At 51.9% G+C, this 18,888-nt stretch overlaps 5 protein-coding genes across 5 annotated transcripts; 2 read left to right on the top strand and 3 right to left on the bottom strand.

Annotated features, from left to right (window-relative positions):
* Positions 1-1,906: 1,906 nt before the first annotated feature.
* On the top strand, positions 1,907-6,157 carry pmcA (putative P-type calcium ATPase; the record flags this gene model as incomplete). The annotated part of the gene is made up of 1 exon (XM_056665647.1): positions 1,907-6,157. One exon carries the CDS (start codon positions 1,907-1,909, stop codon positions 6,155-6,157), a length of 4,251 nt encoding a protein of 1,416 aa, XP_056522597.1.
* A 480-nt stretch (positions 6,158-6,637) lies between these two features.
* Positions 6,638-8,033, bottom strand: N7515_004902 (uncharacterized protein; the record flags this gene model as incomplete). The annotated part of the gene is made up of 2 exons (XM_056665646.1): positions 6,638-7,792; positions 7,851-8,033. The coding sequence occupies 2 exons, from the start codon at positions 8,031-8,033 to the stop codon at positions 6,638-6,640; spliced, it is 1,338 nt and encodes a 445-aa protein (XP_056522596.1).
* A 921-nt stretch (positions 8,034-8,954) lies between these two features.
* On the bottom strand, positions 8,955-10,307 carry N7515_004901 (RMD1 family protein; the record flags this gene model as incomplete). The annotated part of the gene is made up of 2 exons (XM_056665645.1): positions 8,955-9,917; positions 9,975-10,307. The coding sequence occupies 2 exons, from the start codon at positions 10,305-10,307 to the stop codon at positions 8,955-8,957; spliced, it is 1,296 nt and encodes a 431-aa protein (XP_056522595.1).
* A 215-nt stretch (positions 10,308-10,522) lies between these two features.
* N7515_004900 (CLH domain-containing protein) lies at positions 10,523-14,645 on the top strand (the record flags this gene model as incomplete). Its single annotated transcript, XM_056665644.1, has 5 exons — positions 10,523-10,837; positions 10,891-10,917; positions 10,967-11,928; positions 11,980-14,279; positions 14,362-14,645. The coding sequence occupies 5 exons, from the start codon at positions 10,523-10,525 to the stop codon at positions 14,643-14,645; spliced, it is 3,888 nt and encodes a 1,295-aa protein (XP_056522594.1).
* Positions 14,646-15,356: 711 nt separating this feature from the next.
* On the bottom strand, positions 15,357-17,583 carry N7515_004899 (uncharacterized protein; the record flags this gene model as incomplete). The annotated part of the gene is made up of 4 exons (XM_056665643.1): positions 15,357-17,173; positions 17,253-17,306; positions 17,370-17,438; positions 17,505-17,583. 4 exons carry the CDS (start codon positions 17,581-17,583, stop codon positions 15,357-15,359), a joined length of 2,019 nt encoding a protein of 672 aa, XP_056522593.1.
* Positions 17,584-18,888: the final 1,305 nt, after the last annotated feature.

Here is an 18,888-nt window from a genome sequence, read left to right as displayed (position 1 = left end):
AACCTATGACTGAGCTCTGCTCCCTCTATTAGTGGCCTTCATCTGACCTGGGATAGAGGAAATTCAGGCATTGGGCACACATGAATGACGTGGCACCTGAACACGTCCTCCCGGCCTATCAAGAACAGGGCGATGAATTGATGCCCCATTGCGGCAGTAAACATGCTCGAAATTGATTTCGTGGCAGAGGTCAAGTGGCATAATGGCGAGATCAAGAGAGCTCGTGTGATTGTCGACCGCCACTTCTGTCAAATTAAAGAATGACTGGCGGTGAAGCGACTTACTCATGTTATTTTGGAGCAATTCGGTTAACATCTCAGTGGGCATGTGTCTTTGGCTCGGTATGAAAGGCTACTCGACTTCATGGAAGTTGTGAAGCTGCAGCAAGCTCGAATTGAGGTAAGGGCGCAAGGACTTTGTATGGCATGAGGGTGGCTGAGTGTGGTATGAGCTATTATATGAGCTACGTATATGTACTACACAGCATGTGCACAGTACTGTGTAAACGGAGTAGTTTTGCTGTTCATGAAATTCCGCTTGGCGGGAAAAGAGTTCCGGAAAAATCCAGTCCAAGCAGATCGCCAAAACCAGCTGCATTACGCCGATCAAATGCCGGCTGTTGTAGTTTGTAGTTGTAGATCCAGATAGGGTACCACTTTGGTCTTTGATTGATTACTGTGTATACAGCTCCATGCCATTCATGAAAGGCAACACCAACCACAGATATCACACCACCAGCTCTCCGATCTCCCGTGGTAGATACGGTGGATGATCTTTGCATCGTTGGTGGCATAGAACCCCTTGTAGTATGACATGACCTACGCAACCAGGCCGTCCTCGATGAATACGTTACGGATGTCCGCTCGTGCCCCAGAACTTCTGAGCATTTGGCACAAGAACACCGACGCCGGGGACATCCGCAGACCGCAATGTCTTCGGCCTGGTTGCGTTCGCCACCTCAGACAACAAGGGGTTCTATGCCACCAAGTACCAACGATACAAAAATCATCCACCGGTATCTACCACGGGAGATCGGAGAGCTTATGTGGACGTGACACTGACGGTGCGTGAGATGTGGGTGAAAATTCAGTGACGTGAGACTATTATTAATATCTAAGAAAGCGGTGAAAGCTAGCTAGCCAATAAAAATACTCTATTTCAAAATGGCGCTAGTGAAAGTTAGTTTAGGCCAGCCAAGGGGATAAAGTAGTAGGTCGACTGAACGTTGATAGTGATACCATCTACTTTATCTGAGTGGCGTTTGCTTTCAGATTGTCCGGCAGTTGGGCCGTGAGGGTATATTGACTAGACATTTAGGAATTTCCATTTTCTTATTCTGTCATCTAGAGCTAACAGAGGTCGAATTCTTGTCCAAATTCCATTGCCCCTATTCGCCAGATCCGGCTCCTCGATGTCTTGGCAATGAGGCAGTGCACAGCACTATGAGGCTTGGTATTTGACGTGTCTGCACTGTCTGGCAGTTGAACTCAGAACTTTTAATTCCAGCACTCGACATGGTGTACAATTATCCATGTACACAGTAGTTACTGGATAAGAATGAATTATGAGGATAATATACTGTGTAAATGGTTGCAACGGGGCTATGTCAAAGTAAAAGTGGAGTAATTGTGTCTCGACTTTAGTGACGGAGTAGGGGTTTGACGTCTCCGTTGTACTTCCGGAGGCAATTATTGCTTTTTGCCGCTTGCCTCCTTGTTTTACACCTCCCTCCTACAACTTCCCTTGCCTTACTACTTTCCAAGAGGAGTCGAAAGTGTTAGGAGTCTACTGAGCTTTGTATCTATACTCTGCTTCGTACAACTCGTCTCCCTTCTACACCTCATGAACCTCCAAATCACGCTGTGAGCTTCGCGTGAACCGCGGTCAGATTGAATACACCCTTACCATGTCTGACACGCCTCCCAATGAGTCGGCCCAGTCCTCAACTCCCCTGCGTCGAGAGCGCGCGCCGACTATCACCATCGACACCTCGGCTGTGAACTCACCAGATACATCCAACCCCCCGATGCAAGTCCTTTCCGGAGGACATTCACAGACGCACAGCGATGCCAACGACACGACCACATTGTTAAACAATGGCTCACCCACGGATTTGCGCTCCGCATCTTCTATTCGCTCGAATGCCTCCTCCGAAGCTCGAGATCGAGAGAGCCGCCCAACTTCGCCCCACAACATTTCGTCGCCCAAGACCAAAGCGCCTGAGGCGCATTCGAATTTCCTCTCGGTCCCCGGGACCCGATCCCGCGGAAATTCTCTCGAGTCGGATGAGACCGGCCAATCATCGAGCACCTACGGCGGCGAGACATATGTGACCTCGGCATCTCAGGGATCGAGGTCTGATCTGGCCAAGAATACTTTCGTGCACGATGATGATGCCTTGACACCGGATCCGGGCCGCGAGTCCGAATTCGAAGTGGAGGACAATAGGTTTGCTTTCTCTCCTGGTCAGCTGAACAAGCTTCTCAACCCGAAGAGCTTTAGCGCCTTTTATGCGCTGGGAGGATTGCGAGGACTGGAAAAAGGACTGCGGACTGATACCAAGAGCGGACTTAGCGTGGATGAGACAACATTGGACGGGACTGTGAGCTTTGATGACGTTGCGTCGCCAAAGAATGTGCCCAAGTCTTTCTCCCCGAAGACACCGCCGCACACCACTACGGAGGGCTCGGTCACGACACGGAGTGGAGACGGATTCGTCGACCGCAAGCGCATATTCGGCGATAATAAACTTCCCGAGAGGAAATTGAAGACCATTTGGGAGCTTGCCTGGATTGCCTACAATGATAAGGTCCTGATTCTGCTGACCATTGCCGCTGCTGTCTCCCTCGCCGTTGGAATCCCCCAATCGCTTCATCCGGCGAACCCCGACGAGCCCGGCGTTGAATGGGTGGAAGGCCTGGCCATCCTCGTCGCTATCATTATCGTGGTATCGGTTGGAGCCGTAAACGACTGGCAAAAGGAGCGTCAATTTGCGAAACTGAATAAGAAGAAGGAGAATCGGTTGGTGAAAGTAACACGGTCCGGCCGAACTGAGGAAATCTCTGTCCACGATGTCCTGGTTGGCGATGTGTTGCTCCTGGAACCCGGCGATATGGTTCCAGTCGATGGAATTTTGATAGACTGTCATGACCTCAAGTGCGACGAATCTTCGGCTACCGGCGAATCCGACATTCTGCGCAAAACCCCGGGTGACGAAGTCTACCGCACGATCGAGCAACAGGAAGATCTGAAGAAGATGGACCCTTTCATCATCTCCGGTGCGAAGGTCACCGAGGGCGTCGGCTCGTTCTTGGTCACTTCTACTGGTACGAACTCCACGCACGGCCGCACGATGATGTCTCTCCAGGAAGAAGGCGAGACAACGCCTTTACAAACTAAGCTCAACGTGTTGGCCGAATACATTGCTAAGCTGGGTCTTGCCTCTGGTTTGTTGTTGTTCATCGTTCTCTTTATCAAGTTCTTGGTCCGTCTCAAGGATATCGAGGGCGGTGCAGATGCCAAGGGTCAAGCATTCCTGCAGATCTTCATCGTCGCTGTCACCATCGTCGTCGTTGCTGTACCTGAAGGTTTACCGTTGGCCGTCACTCTCGCCCTTGCTTTTGCCACAACGCGGATGATAAAGGACAATAACCTGGTCCGCTATCTGAAAGCCTGTGAAACTATGGGCAACGCCACTACGATTTGCTCCGACAAAACTGGAACTTTGACGGAAAACATAATGACCGCTGTGGCAGCAACTTTGGGTACCACTTCCCGTTTTGGAAAGTATTCTGGTATCTCGCCGGACGATCGGACCGAGATCTCTCCCTCTGAGTTTGTCTCCACCCTGGCATCGCCTGTGAAGGAGGCCTTGAGCCAGTCCATAATCTATAACTCAACCGCGTTCGAGGGCGAGACTGATGGAGTGAAGTCGTTTGTTGGATCAAAGACAGAGACCGCCCTCTTAAGTTTCGCGAGGGATTACCTTGGAATGGGGTCTCTACAGGAAGAAAGAGCAAATGGAAAGCTCGTGCAAATGTACCCATTCGATTCTGGTCGCAAATGCATGGCAGTCGTGGTCCAGCTGGACAATGGCAAGTTCCGAATGTTAGTCAAGGGAGCGGCTGAGATCTTAGTTGCAAAGTCGACACGAATCGTCAGGGATCCCGCCGAATCGCTATCTGAGGCTCCTATGACCGATGACAACCGGTCGTCGCTGGACACCATCATGACCACATACGCCTCGCGCTCTCTCCGATGTATCTCCCTTGTTTACCGTGACTTCGACCAATGGCCACCTCGTGGAGCCCCTGTCTCCGAAACCGATCGTAATCAGGCAGTCTTCGAGCCTATTTTCAAGGACATGGTGATGCTGGGCATCTTTGGTATTCAGGATCCCGTTCGAGCCGGTGTGCCCGAGGCTGTGTACGCATGCCAACGTGCTGGGGTGTTTGTCAGGATGGTCACTGGTGATAACATCATGACCGCGAAGGCCATTGCCCAGGAGTGTGGTATCTACACTCCAGGCGGTATTGCAATTGAAGGGCCCAAATTCCGCAAACTCAGCACGCGCCAGATGAATCAGATCATCCCAAGGCTCCAGGTCATTGCCCGCTCCAGTCCCGACGATAAAAAGATTTTGGTCAACCAGCTCAAGAAGCTGGGAGAGACTGTCGCCGTCACTGGAGACGGTACCAACGATGCCCAGGCGCTCAAGAATGCCGACGTTGGATTTGCCATGGGAATCACAGGTACTGAAGTTGCTAAGGAGGCCTCTGACATTATTCTCATGGATGACAACTTCTCGTCTATCGTCAAAGCTATGGCATGGGGTCGCACTGTCTGTGACGCCGTCAAAAAGTTCCTCCAGTTTCAGATTACCGTCAACATCACTGCCGTCATTCTCACTTTCGTCTCTGCCGTTGCCAGTGATAGCGAGGATTCTGTGCTCAGTGCAGTCCAGCTGCTCTGGGTCAACCTGATCATGGACACGTTCGCGGCTCTCGCTTTGGCCACGGATCCTCCTACGCCAACTGTGCTCGACCGCCGACCTGAGTCAAAATCCGATCCCCTCATTACTCTCACGATGTGGAAGATGATTATTGGACAGTCCATCTATCAGTTGGTAGTGACGTTCATTCTCAATTTCGCTGGGGGAAAGATCTTCTCGTGGGAGCATGAGCACCTACAGACTGTGGTGTTTAACACCTTCGTTTTCATGCAGATTTTCAATCAGTACAACTCCCGTCGGATCGACAACAAGCTCAACATCATGGAGCGTATCTGGAAGAATAAGTGGTTCATTGGTATCCAGGTCATCATTATCGGAGGTCAAGTCTTGATCATCTTTGTTGGAGGCGCTGCCTTCTCGGTCAAGCGTCTCGACCAGGGCTCGCAATGGGCCGTCAGTCTTGTACTCGGAGCGATCTCGTTACCCATCGCCGTGATCATTCGTCTTATTCCGGATGAGTTCGTGAGAAGTCTCATCCCCAACTTCTGGCACCGCAACAAGGGACCTGAGTTGGTCATCTCTGACGAGGATCGCAACTACGAGTGGAACCCAGCCCTTGAAGAAATCCGCGACCAACTGGCCTTCATCAAGCGTCTCCGCGGTGGCCGTCTCCGAAACATCCGTCACAAGCTGCAGCACCCGCAGGAATTCCTTCCCCGGTCTCGTAGCGGCTCGCGCTCGCGTGATTCGTCGTCCTCCCCGCCCACACCAGTCCCCGAAAACGACACTGGCAGTTCCAGTCCCCAACCAAGCCCAGAGTCTCGTTCCCGTCGCAGCACTCGCTCACGGTCCAACTCCACCTTTGGGCCCGCCGCCGCCATGGCTGGTGTCGTCGCCGGTAGTATTGCCGGCTGGTCTCCGATCGAGAGACCCAACGGCGAAGGTGACGTAGCCACTTTCCCGACCACCGGTGGTCCTCACAGTGGTTTGGACCGCGAGCAGGGCATCGAGGTGCACCCCGATACCGCCGCCGACGACCGCATCCTGAATGAGTACTCGGCCAACTCAAAGACTCCACCGAGTCAGAATCCCGATCTGACTCCGTTCTTTGAACATGCCCCACCCGTGGATCGGGCACCTTCCAGCCGTGGCCGTCGCTCCTTGTCCCAACGGTCAAGATCGAGCACCAGCCACTCGCATGTCTGAACGTCCTATCTCTCCGTAGGACCCTTCTTTTTCTATTACCTCTGCTTTCCTCTCCCGAATGGACCTGCTTTAATATATTTGTCTCTTATCTCCCCTCGAGTCGATTGGACAGTTTGTGATTTCGGCGTGATGGGCGAATTGGCGCAACGCTTTGAAAATAAAGCATAGACTCACTTGTACACTTGGGTCTTACAATCATTTGCATTTGGGATCGGTGGCCTAAATGGCCTTCTCTTTTCTTTCGAATCTCTTTGGCGCATACAGGGGCTCGGTGCCCCCAGCATCTTCATTTTGTTGTCTACACCGTGAAAATACATCCTTTCACTGCACATACTTTTTACTTTTCTCAGTGTAATCTTCCATAACCTCGACACCTTCTCTGGCACCTTTTCCGCTGAGACTGGTCTAATAGTAAATGGCATAGGTACTGCTCAAGCATTCCTGTCAGTTGAAAATAGATAAGAGTATCAAACACATGCTTTACCAAGCCCTCATCCCACACCCCTTCGCCCGAACCCAGACATCAACAATCCTCGCAGCATCACCATCCTGCTGCGAATCAACAACAAAATACCACCCATAGAACGCACCCGTAACACAAGCATGATTAGGATGCACCTTAACAACCTGCCCAATCCTCAACGGAATCTCCCTCGGCGATGGCCCCTCCCAAGCAACAATCCCATGTTCCTGGCTAATCCGGCTAACAATCAAACTCTCCGAGTCTTTCTCCAACCCCTCCACCCGCCACGAATTCACAACCCCCCACCCAGCATAACTAGCACACGGCTCCCTTCCCAGCGCCAACGTCCCAACCGCCAACAACGCCTCAGCCTTCTCGCGCTCACCATCATTATACACACTGCACACCTCAGCCAGCACCGAAATAGCACATTCATCCTCCAAATTCCCAGCAACAGCACTCGCATGCGTAGAAAACTGCTGTACATCCAAAAGCGGATAAACACCAGCATGCAGCTCGACCTTCGTATCACGCAGTAACTCCTTCAATTCCCGTGCTTCTGCACAGTCATTTTCTTCACGGAGCAGATTCTGAGAAGAAACAACCTGCGGCGTTGCGCCGACGCTGATAACCAATTCCCGTTCGGGTAGAAGATGTATATTCTTCTCTAACGCCTCCTTGCACCCGCGAATCTCGGCTATCAGATGACCCATCGCTTCCTGCGGGGTTGTACCGCTGTAGCTGAGACTGCTGTGTGAGTATAGGCCCAGGAGCCTGGCAAGACCTGCTTCCTCGGCGGCAGCCAGTTTCTGTAACAAGCCGTTCTTGTTCAGGGAAGTGGGTGGGAGACCGGCGCGGTGGTAGCCGGTGTCTACTTTCAGGAAGACGCAGATTGCGTGGCCGGCTTGGGTAGAGAGGGTTTCTAGGTAGGGTAGTTGGTCTGGGTGGTCGATCATCACGGTGAGGGTGTTGGGGCCTAGGGTTGTTGCTGCTTTTGATAGGTGGGGGACGCTGGATGGGACTAGGGGGATGCCGTAGAGGATGTTGGGGTTACGGTTTTGGCTTGCTAGGTGCTGTAGGGTGGGGATCATCATTTCGATCTCTTGGGTTGTTGAGGCTATGAAGTTTGCTGAGGAGAGGTCGCCGATTTGGAGATTGGCGAGTTCGGGGGTCTTTTGGTATGTTAGTTTTGGGTTACGGAGTCAATGGTGTAGGGAGTAGGTCGCTTGCCTTGTGCGATTTGATATGCGCTCTGAATCCGACGTTGAGCGCTTTGATTGTGTGCAGCATTGTCTCGCAGTGGCGTTTGATGATTGCTATGTCGAGGATGGCGGCTGGCTTGGGGACTTCGCTGATGTCTTTGCCGATGTAGAATTGCCGTAGCTCGGACTGGGAAGGGTCTGGGGATGCCATGATTGGAGATTTCGCTGTTTATTGAGGAGTGCGAAGTTTGGAGGCAAGTCGGATATTTGTATTCTCTCCGCACATAGAAAATGCGGGGCGGAGGATGTCAAGTCCGGCCCTTCAGGATGTGTGCTTGCAGAGGCTCTCATAGCCCATAGCTTGTCCTCTTAGTTCATACAGGATTTGGGTTTAAATAGCCTGCTTTTCCATAGTTCCTAAGTTCCATCAGTTTCTTCTTCCTGATTCCATTCCCCTACTTTCATAGCCTCGCAACACACCTCTACCTGAGAGGCTGAGACCTCCCCCACCTTCCGCGCTTTAATATCGCCAACAGCCATGTCAGGTTCCACCATTCTGAGGAACTCGACGTAGGTACAGGGGAGTTTAGCTGGCCCCTCAGATCGTGAAATCATCGTGATCAGTATCGCTGTCTCAGCCTGTCGCTAGCTTGGGCCACTAGCATTGCTTGTATTGCTCTGATTTCCATCCGATCGTAACGATCGGTGTTGTTGGCGCTCGAAGAAGACATCAACTTGTTCAAATGCCCACAACAACGATCGGATGGAAATCGGAGCAATACAAGCAATGCTAGTGGCCCAAGCTAGCGACAGCGACGACTTCGATGATTCCACGATCTGGGGGACCAGGTCACTTCTTTCAAAGGGGTCGTGTCACGAGCAAGGTGACAGGGATCTCAGGGACGAGGGGTCATCATGACGAGGTTTATATCAACTCATCATCTGCCTTCTTCTTCTGCTTCCCTTCCACCTTTGATAGTCTATGACATCGAAATGGTGTTCTCGTGCTTAGGGTTGATTAACGATCGAAAACGAAATGCTTGTATTTCAGAGTGGGGTATCATAATCGGTCCTGGTTATTGGTAAAGCATAACATTGTGCTTGCATCTAGTATGTCCATCCTTAGAAGCCTTTAGGCATCCTTCTTGCGCGCCTCCTCCTGTTCATGTACCCTCTCTTTCCACAAACGCAGTACCTCGAAGCCAACTTCCACGGCAATGAGCAGAATGATGATCCATTCAAGCCGCAGACCGTGTGTCTCACTGAGACGCTCACGGAGTACACTTGCAATCTCTTGTGCATAATCCATCTTCTCATTCAACAACTTGATGCGAATGCCAACGTCCAACGCTCTGCCAGCTTGCTCATAGTATCCCTCCAAGCCAAGCTCGTGTCGACTGTCCCAAAAGAGATCGGGGAGAGAATCAGTGAGTTCCGAGTAGAGATTGAGCTGCGCTCGGACACTGAGTAGCTGCCCGGTCTTGCGGAGAATGAAGTCCCGTGTAAACGGAAGTCGGGAGCCCTGTGATAGAAGGGTCGGGATCGGCCGAGTGGATTCAAAGTAATTTGACAGAAGACTCTCAAGGACAGCCAACTTCGTACTCCGAGCGAGGCCCGATGAAAATGCGACCTTGGTCAACACCGTGTCGACTGATTGCTGGCTCGTCGATGATGTCTCCGCATCTCCGTGACCGTCATAAGTTCCCAGTATGATTGTGTCGCCCTTGATAACGCTATTCTCCCGCTTCGGGTCCTCCACGAATTCGAGATCCTCCGTTTCCAATTCATCCACATGAGCACCCTTGGCTGCGGGCAGAAGAGTTCGTGTTGCCAAAAATGACGTAAATCCTTCGGGGAGCGACCACGCTACCACTGTACCGGAGGGAAACACGAAGACGTCGCCCACTTGGTCCGACGGTAAATCTGTGCTAGAGGGATTCGACATGCGGCGTATTGAGTCTACCGGGATCTGGACATGGACGACTTGCGGGAAGAGCCCCGTCTCCAAAGGATCTGGTTCATAACCTCGTTCTTGTAGGATATCTCTGACTTTGCGTATATCGAATTGCTCGGCGACGGCGTATGCGGTTACTGTCTAAATTCGAGAATAGTTAGTAAAGCAACCGTTGTAAGGTTCGTCAGTTGCAGCTACCTTAGTTCGATATCCCTGCTCTTTAAGAAGTGCCTTAGAGTGAAGTCCATCCTTTGACCTTTGCGCCTCTACCGCCACTCGCCGCAATGAAGTCGGAGCTGCTGGTATCCTAGGTCCTCGTCGACGTTGCTGCTGAGTCTCCGAAGAGAACTCAGTTGGCTCATTGTTGTTGTTTTGCTGTTTTTGTTTCAAGTGTGCATTGGATGAGAAGAAATCTTTCCGCCGAGGAAGTGCCGATGAAGGAGATGCATGAAGAAATTGTGACTGTGGTTGTCTAAGAAGAATTGATCCTGGGCGCTTGCAGCTCGAACAGACATATGGCCTGGCGAACATGATTATTGTAGTTGAAGGGGAAAAAAAGTCCCAGTGGTTCGGCCGATGACATCGTTTTCGCAGCCCGCGGGCCGATACCCCGCTTAGTCATTGGACCTAGCTTCCGAGCCCTGGACCTACCCCGGCTCAGCTCTAGAACCACAGAATCCCGCTTCAAGCTTGTCGCATTCCACTCCAACCAGTTTGGGAGCTGCAGGTGCTGAGAGGGACTCGCCATGGACGCGCCTGGCGCGACATCGCCGGACGAAAGTGCCATTCAGAGCACTCCGAAGCCCGACATCTCCACTGCACGAACCACATCACCGGCAAGCACGACCCGAGGCGTCCATGAGACACAACGACAAGACAATGAGCACAGCTCCAGCGGCAGTGATGATGATGAGGAAGAACAGGACGCCGAGGAAGAGGACGAATCGGACGAGGAAGACGAGGAACCCCGCCTCAAGTACGCATACCTCACAAAGCACTTGGGATCTGTGTATCGCAACGGGGATGCGACCAGCTCATTCCTCGTAGCAGGGGACAAAATGGTGTGTCTGAACAGTCCGACCTATGTTGTCCTACCAGCTAACCGGATATCTAGATTGTGGGGACACACAACGGAAACGTCGTAAGTGAAGCATACTGGCGCCGCAGACTCACTAGCTAACGTCGGCAAGCATGTTCTTTCCTTGCCTGCTCTGCAGTCCCTCCGAGTATATCATGCACATACAGCAAGTGTGACGTCTGTTTCCATATCGCCATTTCCACCTCCACTTCCGAACTTCAAGCAAGACACCTCCAGCAAGCAGGCTTCGGAAGAGTACAGACCCCCTACGCGATCGTCTACAAATACCGGCAGTATCCGTGGCGGAAAACAAGGGAATCGTCCATCTGTCCCGCCACTACCATCGAACTCTATTTACATCGCAACCTCCTCAATCGATGGCAACGTGTGCGTCTCGTCGCTGGTAGATCCGAAGGATGTGCTATTGCGTAATTTTGGCCGTCCAATCCAGTCCGTCGCATTGTCTCCGGAGTATAAAAATGACCGGACTTTCTTGTCTGGCGGCCGGGCGGGTGAATTGATCATGACAACTGGCGGACGGATCGGCGCGAGCTCCAACTCTACAACAATGGGCGGCGCGGCCGCCACTGCGTCAAGTTGGCTTGGGTCTATGGGGTTGGCATCCAACAATGGAAAAGATACAATCATCCACAGTGGAGAAGGGATTATCAGCACCATCAAATGGTCTCTATCAGGAAAATACGTGGTTTGGGTCAACGAGGAAGGCATCAAGATTATGCGGTCCAATTTGCATTTAGAATCTTCAGAGACCGAGTTTGCTTGGAAACGGATCAGCCATATTGATCGCCCAACCCGTCCAGGTTGGGATGAAATGGCCAGCGTCTGGAAAGCACGCGCAGAATGGATTGATCAGTCTGCTCTAGACAGCCAGGACAACCTCGATCCAAATGATAATACGGCAAGCCCAGAGGTACAGCCGACGGCATCCACTGAGAAGGTGGAAAAGCTTGTCGTCGGTTGGGGTGGAACAGTTTGGGTGATAGACGTCTACCCTGAACGAGCGAGCAAAACCTCCAAGGGCGAGAAGTTAGGCTCTGCGGAGGTTGTCACGATGTAAGATGTGCTTTCACTGATCAATTCGTTCATTGCTGACTCCAAATTTAGATTACGAACAGACTGCGTGGTATCTGGCATCTCATTGTACACGCCTCGTCTTCTTGTTATTCTTGCATATATGGAAATCGAAGACCAAAATACAAGCAACGGAAGAGGCAGTGGGACCCGCAATCGTCAAAGGGGACTTGAGCCGGAACTTCGCGTTATTGACATCGAGACTAAAGAAGAGATCAGTGCTGATACACTTTCAGTCAGCCGGTTTGAAGGTCTTTCAGCGTCTGATTACCATCTAAGTGTCCTGCCGCCATGGAAAACACCCGAAGGACAGGTCGTCCAGCGTGGTGCCCTGGGTGCTCTTGGGTATGGACTTCTGGATGCTACTATGTACCCCGCGAGACTATTCAGCTCTGGCGCAAGCATCCGCAGTACCACAAGTAGCGGCGACAAGGGTTCTGGCAGAGTGCCCCCTTCGTTTATCTCCAAACTCCAGTCAGCCGAGGAAAGTCTCCCGAAGGAGATACAAGACGCCTCGGGTGCTCCTGGTGCCAAAATCTTTGTGCACAGCCCGTACGACTGCGTTGTTGCAGTAAAACGAGATCTCGCAGACCGTCTGGCCTGGCTCGACTCTCATGGCCAGTACGAGGAGGCGTGGCGTCTCGTCGATGAACACCCCGAAGCTGCAGGCTCGATACCGGACCTCACAGAAGCCGTTTCCGATATTGCGGGAAGGTCACAGACTAGTCTAGGCGACTTCTTTGCCGATGACCGATCATCGATCACGACGGCTGGTCGGTCGAAGGTCTCTACTGCCGAGCAAGAAAAGGCTCGGTTGGGAGAACTTTGGCTCAACCAGCTTGTCAGCGAGAAGAAGTGGGCTGATGCTGCATTGATCTGTGGCAAAGTCATCCGTAGTGCTCCGCGATGGGAACACTGGGTATGGGTCTTCATTAAGAATGATAAACATGACGATATCACTTCCCAAATCCCGGTGGATCTGAACCCACCGTTGTCTTCGGTGGTCTACGAAACAATTCTCACCCACTACGTGTCGCGAGACTTGGGCAAGTTCAAAGAACTGGTCGAGGCATGGCCGTCCGATTTGTTCGATGCGAACGTAATGACCGAGACCATCCAAGAACAGTTGAAATCCCACTCGGTGCAGACAGGGTCTGAGGACCGGCGAATCCTCACAGATTGTCTCGCCAAGTTGTTCCTCATCGGAGGACACTACCGTGAAGCTTTGCGCTGCTACATCCGATTGCAAGACGGAGATGCGGCTATGTCTCTAGTTCGGGAACACCGCTTACTCGACGCAGTCACCGACGACATACCAGCCTTCATCATGATCCGTGTCTCAAAAGAGCAAATGAAATCTGCCAAAACGGCCGAACTAGAGGAGCTAACATCTGAACCCACACGACTCCTAGTGCGTGAGGCGTACACCGGCATCGTCCCCGCAGACACCGTCGTCGCCCAATTGCTCGCCGCAGACCGCTACCTCTTCCTCTACTTCTATCTCCGAGCCCTCTGGCGCGGCGAATCCCTGCCCCACGAGGCCTCGAAACCCCGACGAGGCCGTGGAGCCTATGCCCGGGATGCAGCAAGCAAGCTAGCAGCCGACGAAGGCAAAGCCCTGATCGACAACTTCGCCGACACCGCAATCGAAGTCTTCGCCGAGTACGACCGACCCCTCCTAATGGACTTCCTCCAGACAAGCATCACCTACACCTTCGAAAAAGCAACCACCATCTGCGAAGACCACAGATACACCCCCGAGCTAATCTTCCTCTTATCCAAAATGGGCCAGACAAAACGCGCCCTCAACCTCATCTTATCGGACCTCAAGGACGTCTCACAGGCCATCTCCTTCGCAAAGTCCCAGGAAGACCCGGATCTCTGGGAAGATCTCCTCGACTACTCAATGGACAAACCGAAGTTCATTCACGGTCTTCTCGTCGAGGCCGGAACGGCTATCGACCCTATTAAGCTTGTGAGACGCATCCCGAGTGGACTGGAGATCGAGGGCCTTAGGGAGGGTTTAACCCGTCTCATCCGTGAACACGATCTGCAGGCTAGTATCAGTCAAGGCGCGGCGAGGGTCTTGCAAAGCGAGGTTGCTCTCGGCATGGACTCACTAAGGAGAGGTCAGCGTCGTGGCATCAAGTTTGATATCCTCGTTGATGGAGAGGGAGAGGGAGAAGATCGGAATAAGACGCCAACGGCAAAGACACAGGCCCAGGCCCAGGCCCAGGCCCAAGCTCAGGTATCTGCCACAGGCGGTACTAGGAAATTCAGTGGTCCTGGACACGGCAGATGCGGTGGTTGCAAGGCTGCATTCCGGCCAAACGGTACGTTACTTATTCTGAACATCGTGCAATACACTTTTATCCATGATCCATAATCGCTAAGCTGACTTGCCCCCACCCACAGAACGCGAAATCCTCGTCGGCTTCGCCTGCGGCCATATCTTCCACCTCTCACATCTCCACCCGGACACCCCGCAACAATCCGGCACCACGACACCCGATCAATCCTCCGATCGCACGCCAAGGCCCATGTCGCCCGTCGATGAGCCCTTCTCTGCAACTGCGTCCCGCACTGTCGGACCGAAAGTCACGACGGCTAGGATCTTACGTGACAAGGTCGGCGATGGGTGTCGGATTTGTGCTCTGACGAGACAGATTGAGGCTCTTGGTGTTGAGGGGGAGGTTTGATCTGGGACTCTCTATTCGCGTTTTGTGTATACTTGTTTGCACTTGCATATCCCATTCTCCTTGTTTTATCTGAGATACCCTGGCTTTTAGCCAAGCTACATATCGGTTACCCGTTTCTGGGGGAGATGCTATCCATTCATCTTGCGGAGTGGTTACGCTGCTCATTGTTCATTTGATGATCTGTGGCGAGCTCAATGCTTTGATGTTTGGATATTCTTCCCTTTCGGCGCTGGGCTCTACTTTTTCTGTAATTTCTGTTAGACGGTCTATAGCAATGAAGTCAATTTGACGGGCTTAGAAACAATGTGATCAATAGATGAAGGCGCTACTCTAGGTACAACAACTTTGGCTGACCAGATACCCTGCCACACCCTATGGGCATGGTGGGAAATTACTATGACAGCTACGAAATGGAACTATAAAACACCTAATGACTAGTCTCTTTTATATTTGCACTTGTAGACAGTGAACAGATCTGACATTAGAAAGCTATGTATGCCCAACTAAAATACTATCGATGATCACTGCCAAAGATCTGTGAGATTAAGGGGAGCATGTATCGCATCCCATGAAAAACAAAGGCCTCCCGTAAAACCAGGGATCCTCAAAAATCCTGTCATCAATGTAAACATCGCATCAGGCTTGTCTTTGGTACATCAGAAGGCGGATAAAAAAAACTTGCCTAATGACGCAGCAGGGAACTGGCATTCCTTAGATCATGGAAAGCATGACCTGAAAGACCATAACCAGGACACTCATGGTGAGCACGCGGCCATCCACGATTCCGACAATGGCACCGTTGAAAATAGGGCTAGGCGGGATAGTGCCAGTGGAAGTACCATGAGGCGCAGGCGTAGTAACACTCTCCTGGGTGTGAGGAGGATTACCCGGAGCCTTGGTCTCAGTCTCAGCCCCCTGGGGCTTGGAAACAGTGGTCGTAGCCAAGGTAGTCGGGGCCACAACGACTGGCTGAGTCTCAGTGATCTCCTTGCCGGTTGTCTGCTGAGCAGGAGGGGCAGGAACCTTGACCAAGGTTGTAGCCTCGACCGTGGTAGCGTGAGGAAGCGGAACCAAATCAGTCACAGTGGCCACAACCTGAGTGGTCGGCTGGATGATGGTGGTCACAACCTCAGTAGTCGGCGGAGCACCGGGAACGGTGGGCTGAATCACAGTAGTCACAACCCGAGTGGTCGGCTGCACAACGGGAACAGGAGCAGTCGGCTGAATGACGGTGGTCACAACCTCAGTAGTCGCAGGAGCGCCAGGAACGGTGGGCCGGATCACAGTGGTGACAATCTGGGTGGTCGGCTGCACAACGGGAACAGGCACAGTCGGTTGGATAACAGTGGTCACAACCTCAGTAGTCGCAGGAGCGCCAGGAACAGTGGGTTGGATCACAGTGGTGACAACCTGAGTGGTCGGCTGGATAACGGTGGTCACAACCTCAGTAGTCGGAGGAGCACCAGGAACGGTGGGCTGAATGACAGTAGTCATAACCCCAGTGGTCGGCTGGACAACAGTGGTGACCTCAGGAGCAGGGGTTGTAGCCGTGATGGGAACGACCGGGATTGTGGTAGTCTGCGTCGGCACAGTAGTGTAAACATGGGTGCTGATGCATTTGGTAGTCTCGGTGCAAGGGATGTCAATGGTGACAGTGACCAGAGTGACCACCGGGTGAGGAGGCAGCCCAGTTCCAGTGATACCAGGGGAAGTGACATAACCAGTAGGGCCAGGAACCCGAGGAACAGTCGAGTTGGTGTAGGCAACTCCAGTTGTGCCAGGGACAGGAACCGTCTTAGGGGTGCCAGAAGAGGTAGTAATTTCGGTGGCGGGAACCTCAGGGGTGGAAGAAACATCACAAGGCTCGGAAATTGTCTCGGTAGTCACCTTGGTAAGAGTGCCAGGAATAGCAGGGGTACTGGTTTCCGGAACAGGAGCCACGCTGGTAGCACTAGAACTAGAAGAGCCAGACTCAGTGACGGTGGCAGTAACCGTAGAGGATTCAGTACCCGAGGAGTGGCTTCCAGTAGCAACTTCAGTACCGGATGTCTGGGGGGCACCGGGCACAACTGACGACGAAGTCACGGTTGTAGTCACAGGCACGGAAGTCGTGGTCTTAACTGTGGAAGACTGAGTGGTAATCTCGGTGGTTCCGGAGATGGAACTGGGAGGAACGACGGGGACCGAAGTCTGAGTAGTGACCGGGACAGTAGAAGACACCACGATGGTGCTGGACACAGAAGTCTGAGCAGAGCCCGGAGTAGTAGAGACTTCAGGTGTGGTGGACACCTCAGGGGTGGTAGAAACCACGGAGGTGCTAGGCACAGAAGTCGGAGTGGTCACAGGCGCCGGGGTCTCTGAAGTAACAGGCGCCGGAGTAGTTACTGGAACCGGAATCGAAGTAGTGGGAACTACCGGGATCGAAACCGTACCCGAGTCAGTGGTGCAAGGCACATCCGTGGTGACAGTTGTAGTAGCCTCACCAGTAGTGTGCGAACCGCAAGTAGTGTGGGTAACCGTAACAGTAACTATGCAAGTGACGGGTTAGATCTTGGATCACGCAGGTGAAGTAGAGGATGTCATCGAGGATGACGAAGATGGACTTACTCAGTTCCTGGCGCTGAACAGCACGACCGACCAGAGGCTGCGGAATAGCATCGACTGCACAGTTTGGTTAATAACAGGATACATCAAAAATAAGCAACGACCAGGAGCTTGACTTACTCTCGCCAACTTGGTAGCGCTCACCAGTAGAGGGATTCTGCAAGAAGACGGTCTCGACATTGAAGCACTCTGTCGAGGTACAAGGTTAATGGGTAAACATGGGAGGTGGGGGTGGAGGGCGATGGAGATACATACCAACATCTGCAGAGGCCAAGGTCACCAAGGTGGTGACCAAGAGCAGCAGAAGCGTCTTGAAATGCGCCATAGTCGCCATCTTAGGCAGGATGACAATGAATAAACGAGTGTGGGGTGGATCTCTTGATGGAAACCAAAGAGCAACCGAAGAAAACGAGGGGGGTGGTCGAAGAAGGGGAGCGAGTACGAGGTGGAAGAAGAGAGGAAGAGAAGAAGATGAGGGAAGTGAGTTGAAGGTATAAATAGTAAACCAGAGCTTTGGCAAATGAGGAAGGCACGCAAAATCACCCGTGACAAGTTTGAGCAGCACGTGGTTTGGTTTACTCTTTGATATGGCAATTGCACAGACAAGGAAGTACCGACTCTGCAAACTACACTGAGATGTTGCCCAGGCATCCAAGTGGGCATTGCTCTTCGGATATAACTCGAGCACTACAACTGAGGTAACTCGACTAGAACCTTATTCTGGATGTGCCGGCAACAGTACCTGTACAACCAAACTGAGACAACGAACGTCTACTTCATTAACTGAGAAGAATATGAGAGAAGGATGTTCTGCCCAGCATCGGGGGGGGTTTCACTCCGTAGCAACACCCGGAAGATGGAAGACGCAGTTGAAGCACTTCACAACTGCATTTTCAGTCCAGAGAACAGCCCAACACCAGCCTCTGGATCACCAGACGTATATCCACACAAAGAGGCCGGAGTATCACAGGGAAAATTGAATGTGCTACATTGACAAAGACAGCAGAAGTAAACACATAGGAGGAAGGCAATGTGAACCATATACTCCGCCTCGTTTTCTTTTGGATATGACTGGGCTACCAAAATCCTAAAATCCCAAATTGAGTTCGAGTACCTACCTTATAAGACAAAGGAATAAATTATCGCCGGTAAATTCAACTTCAATGTAACAGCCGATATTGGCATGACATTCTAAATTTAGATCAGACACTGTCAAGTGCTAAAGTATATCAATGAGCCTCAAGGATGACTAAATTCAGTAGGACTAGAACGTGCCATTTGACTCGAGTATCAGCCCTACAGTTTCTCCGGGTGTTGATTTACGTTGCCGAATCAGGGCAGCAGTGACACAACTTAGGGCTTGATACCTATATCAGGCGGAATTGCAACTACGTGATCATAACATAAGCCTATCATTTGGACCTTTGAGATCCTCTCAGTGAGATCAGCACACAGATACCTACGCTCTACTGCCTAGGTAAAGCTCTTGATGCGGTGGCGAGATGTACAATATGTAGTGCAACCTACGGTCTATATATACTACACTATAGCATCTTGCCAATCTCACCACCACTTAGCCTAACAAGCAACAAACAGAACTGGCAGCTAGCAGAAAATAAGTGAAGAGTGAAGACGGATT

Source organism: Penicillium bovifimosum (assembly GCF_028826915.1).
Source record: "Penicillium bovifimosum strain IBT 22155 chromosome Unknown utg000004l_segment0_segment0, whole genome shotgun sequence".
In the NCBI taxonomy this organism is placed as follows: Eukaryota; Fungi; Ascomycota; class Eurotiomycetes; order Eurotiales; family Aspergillaceae; genus Penicillium; species Penicillium bovifimosum.
The sequence above is the reverse complement of the archived record's forward strand: the minus strand, read 5'-3'. Positions and strand labels throughout refer to the sequence as shown.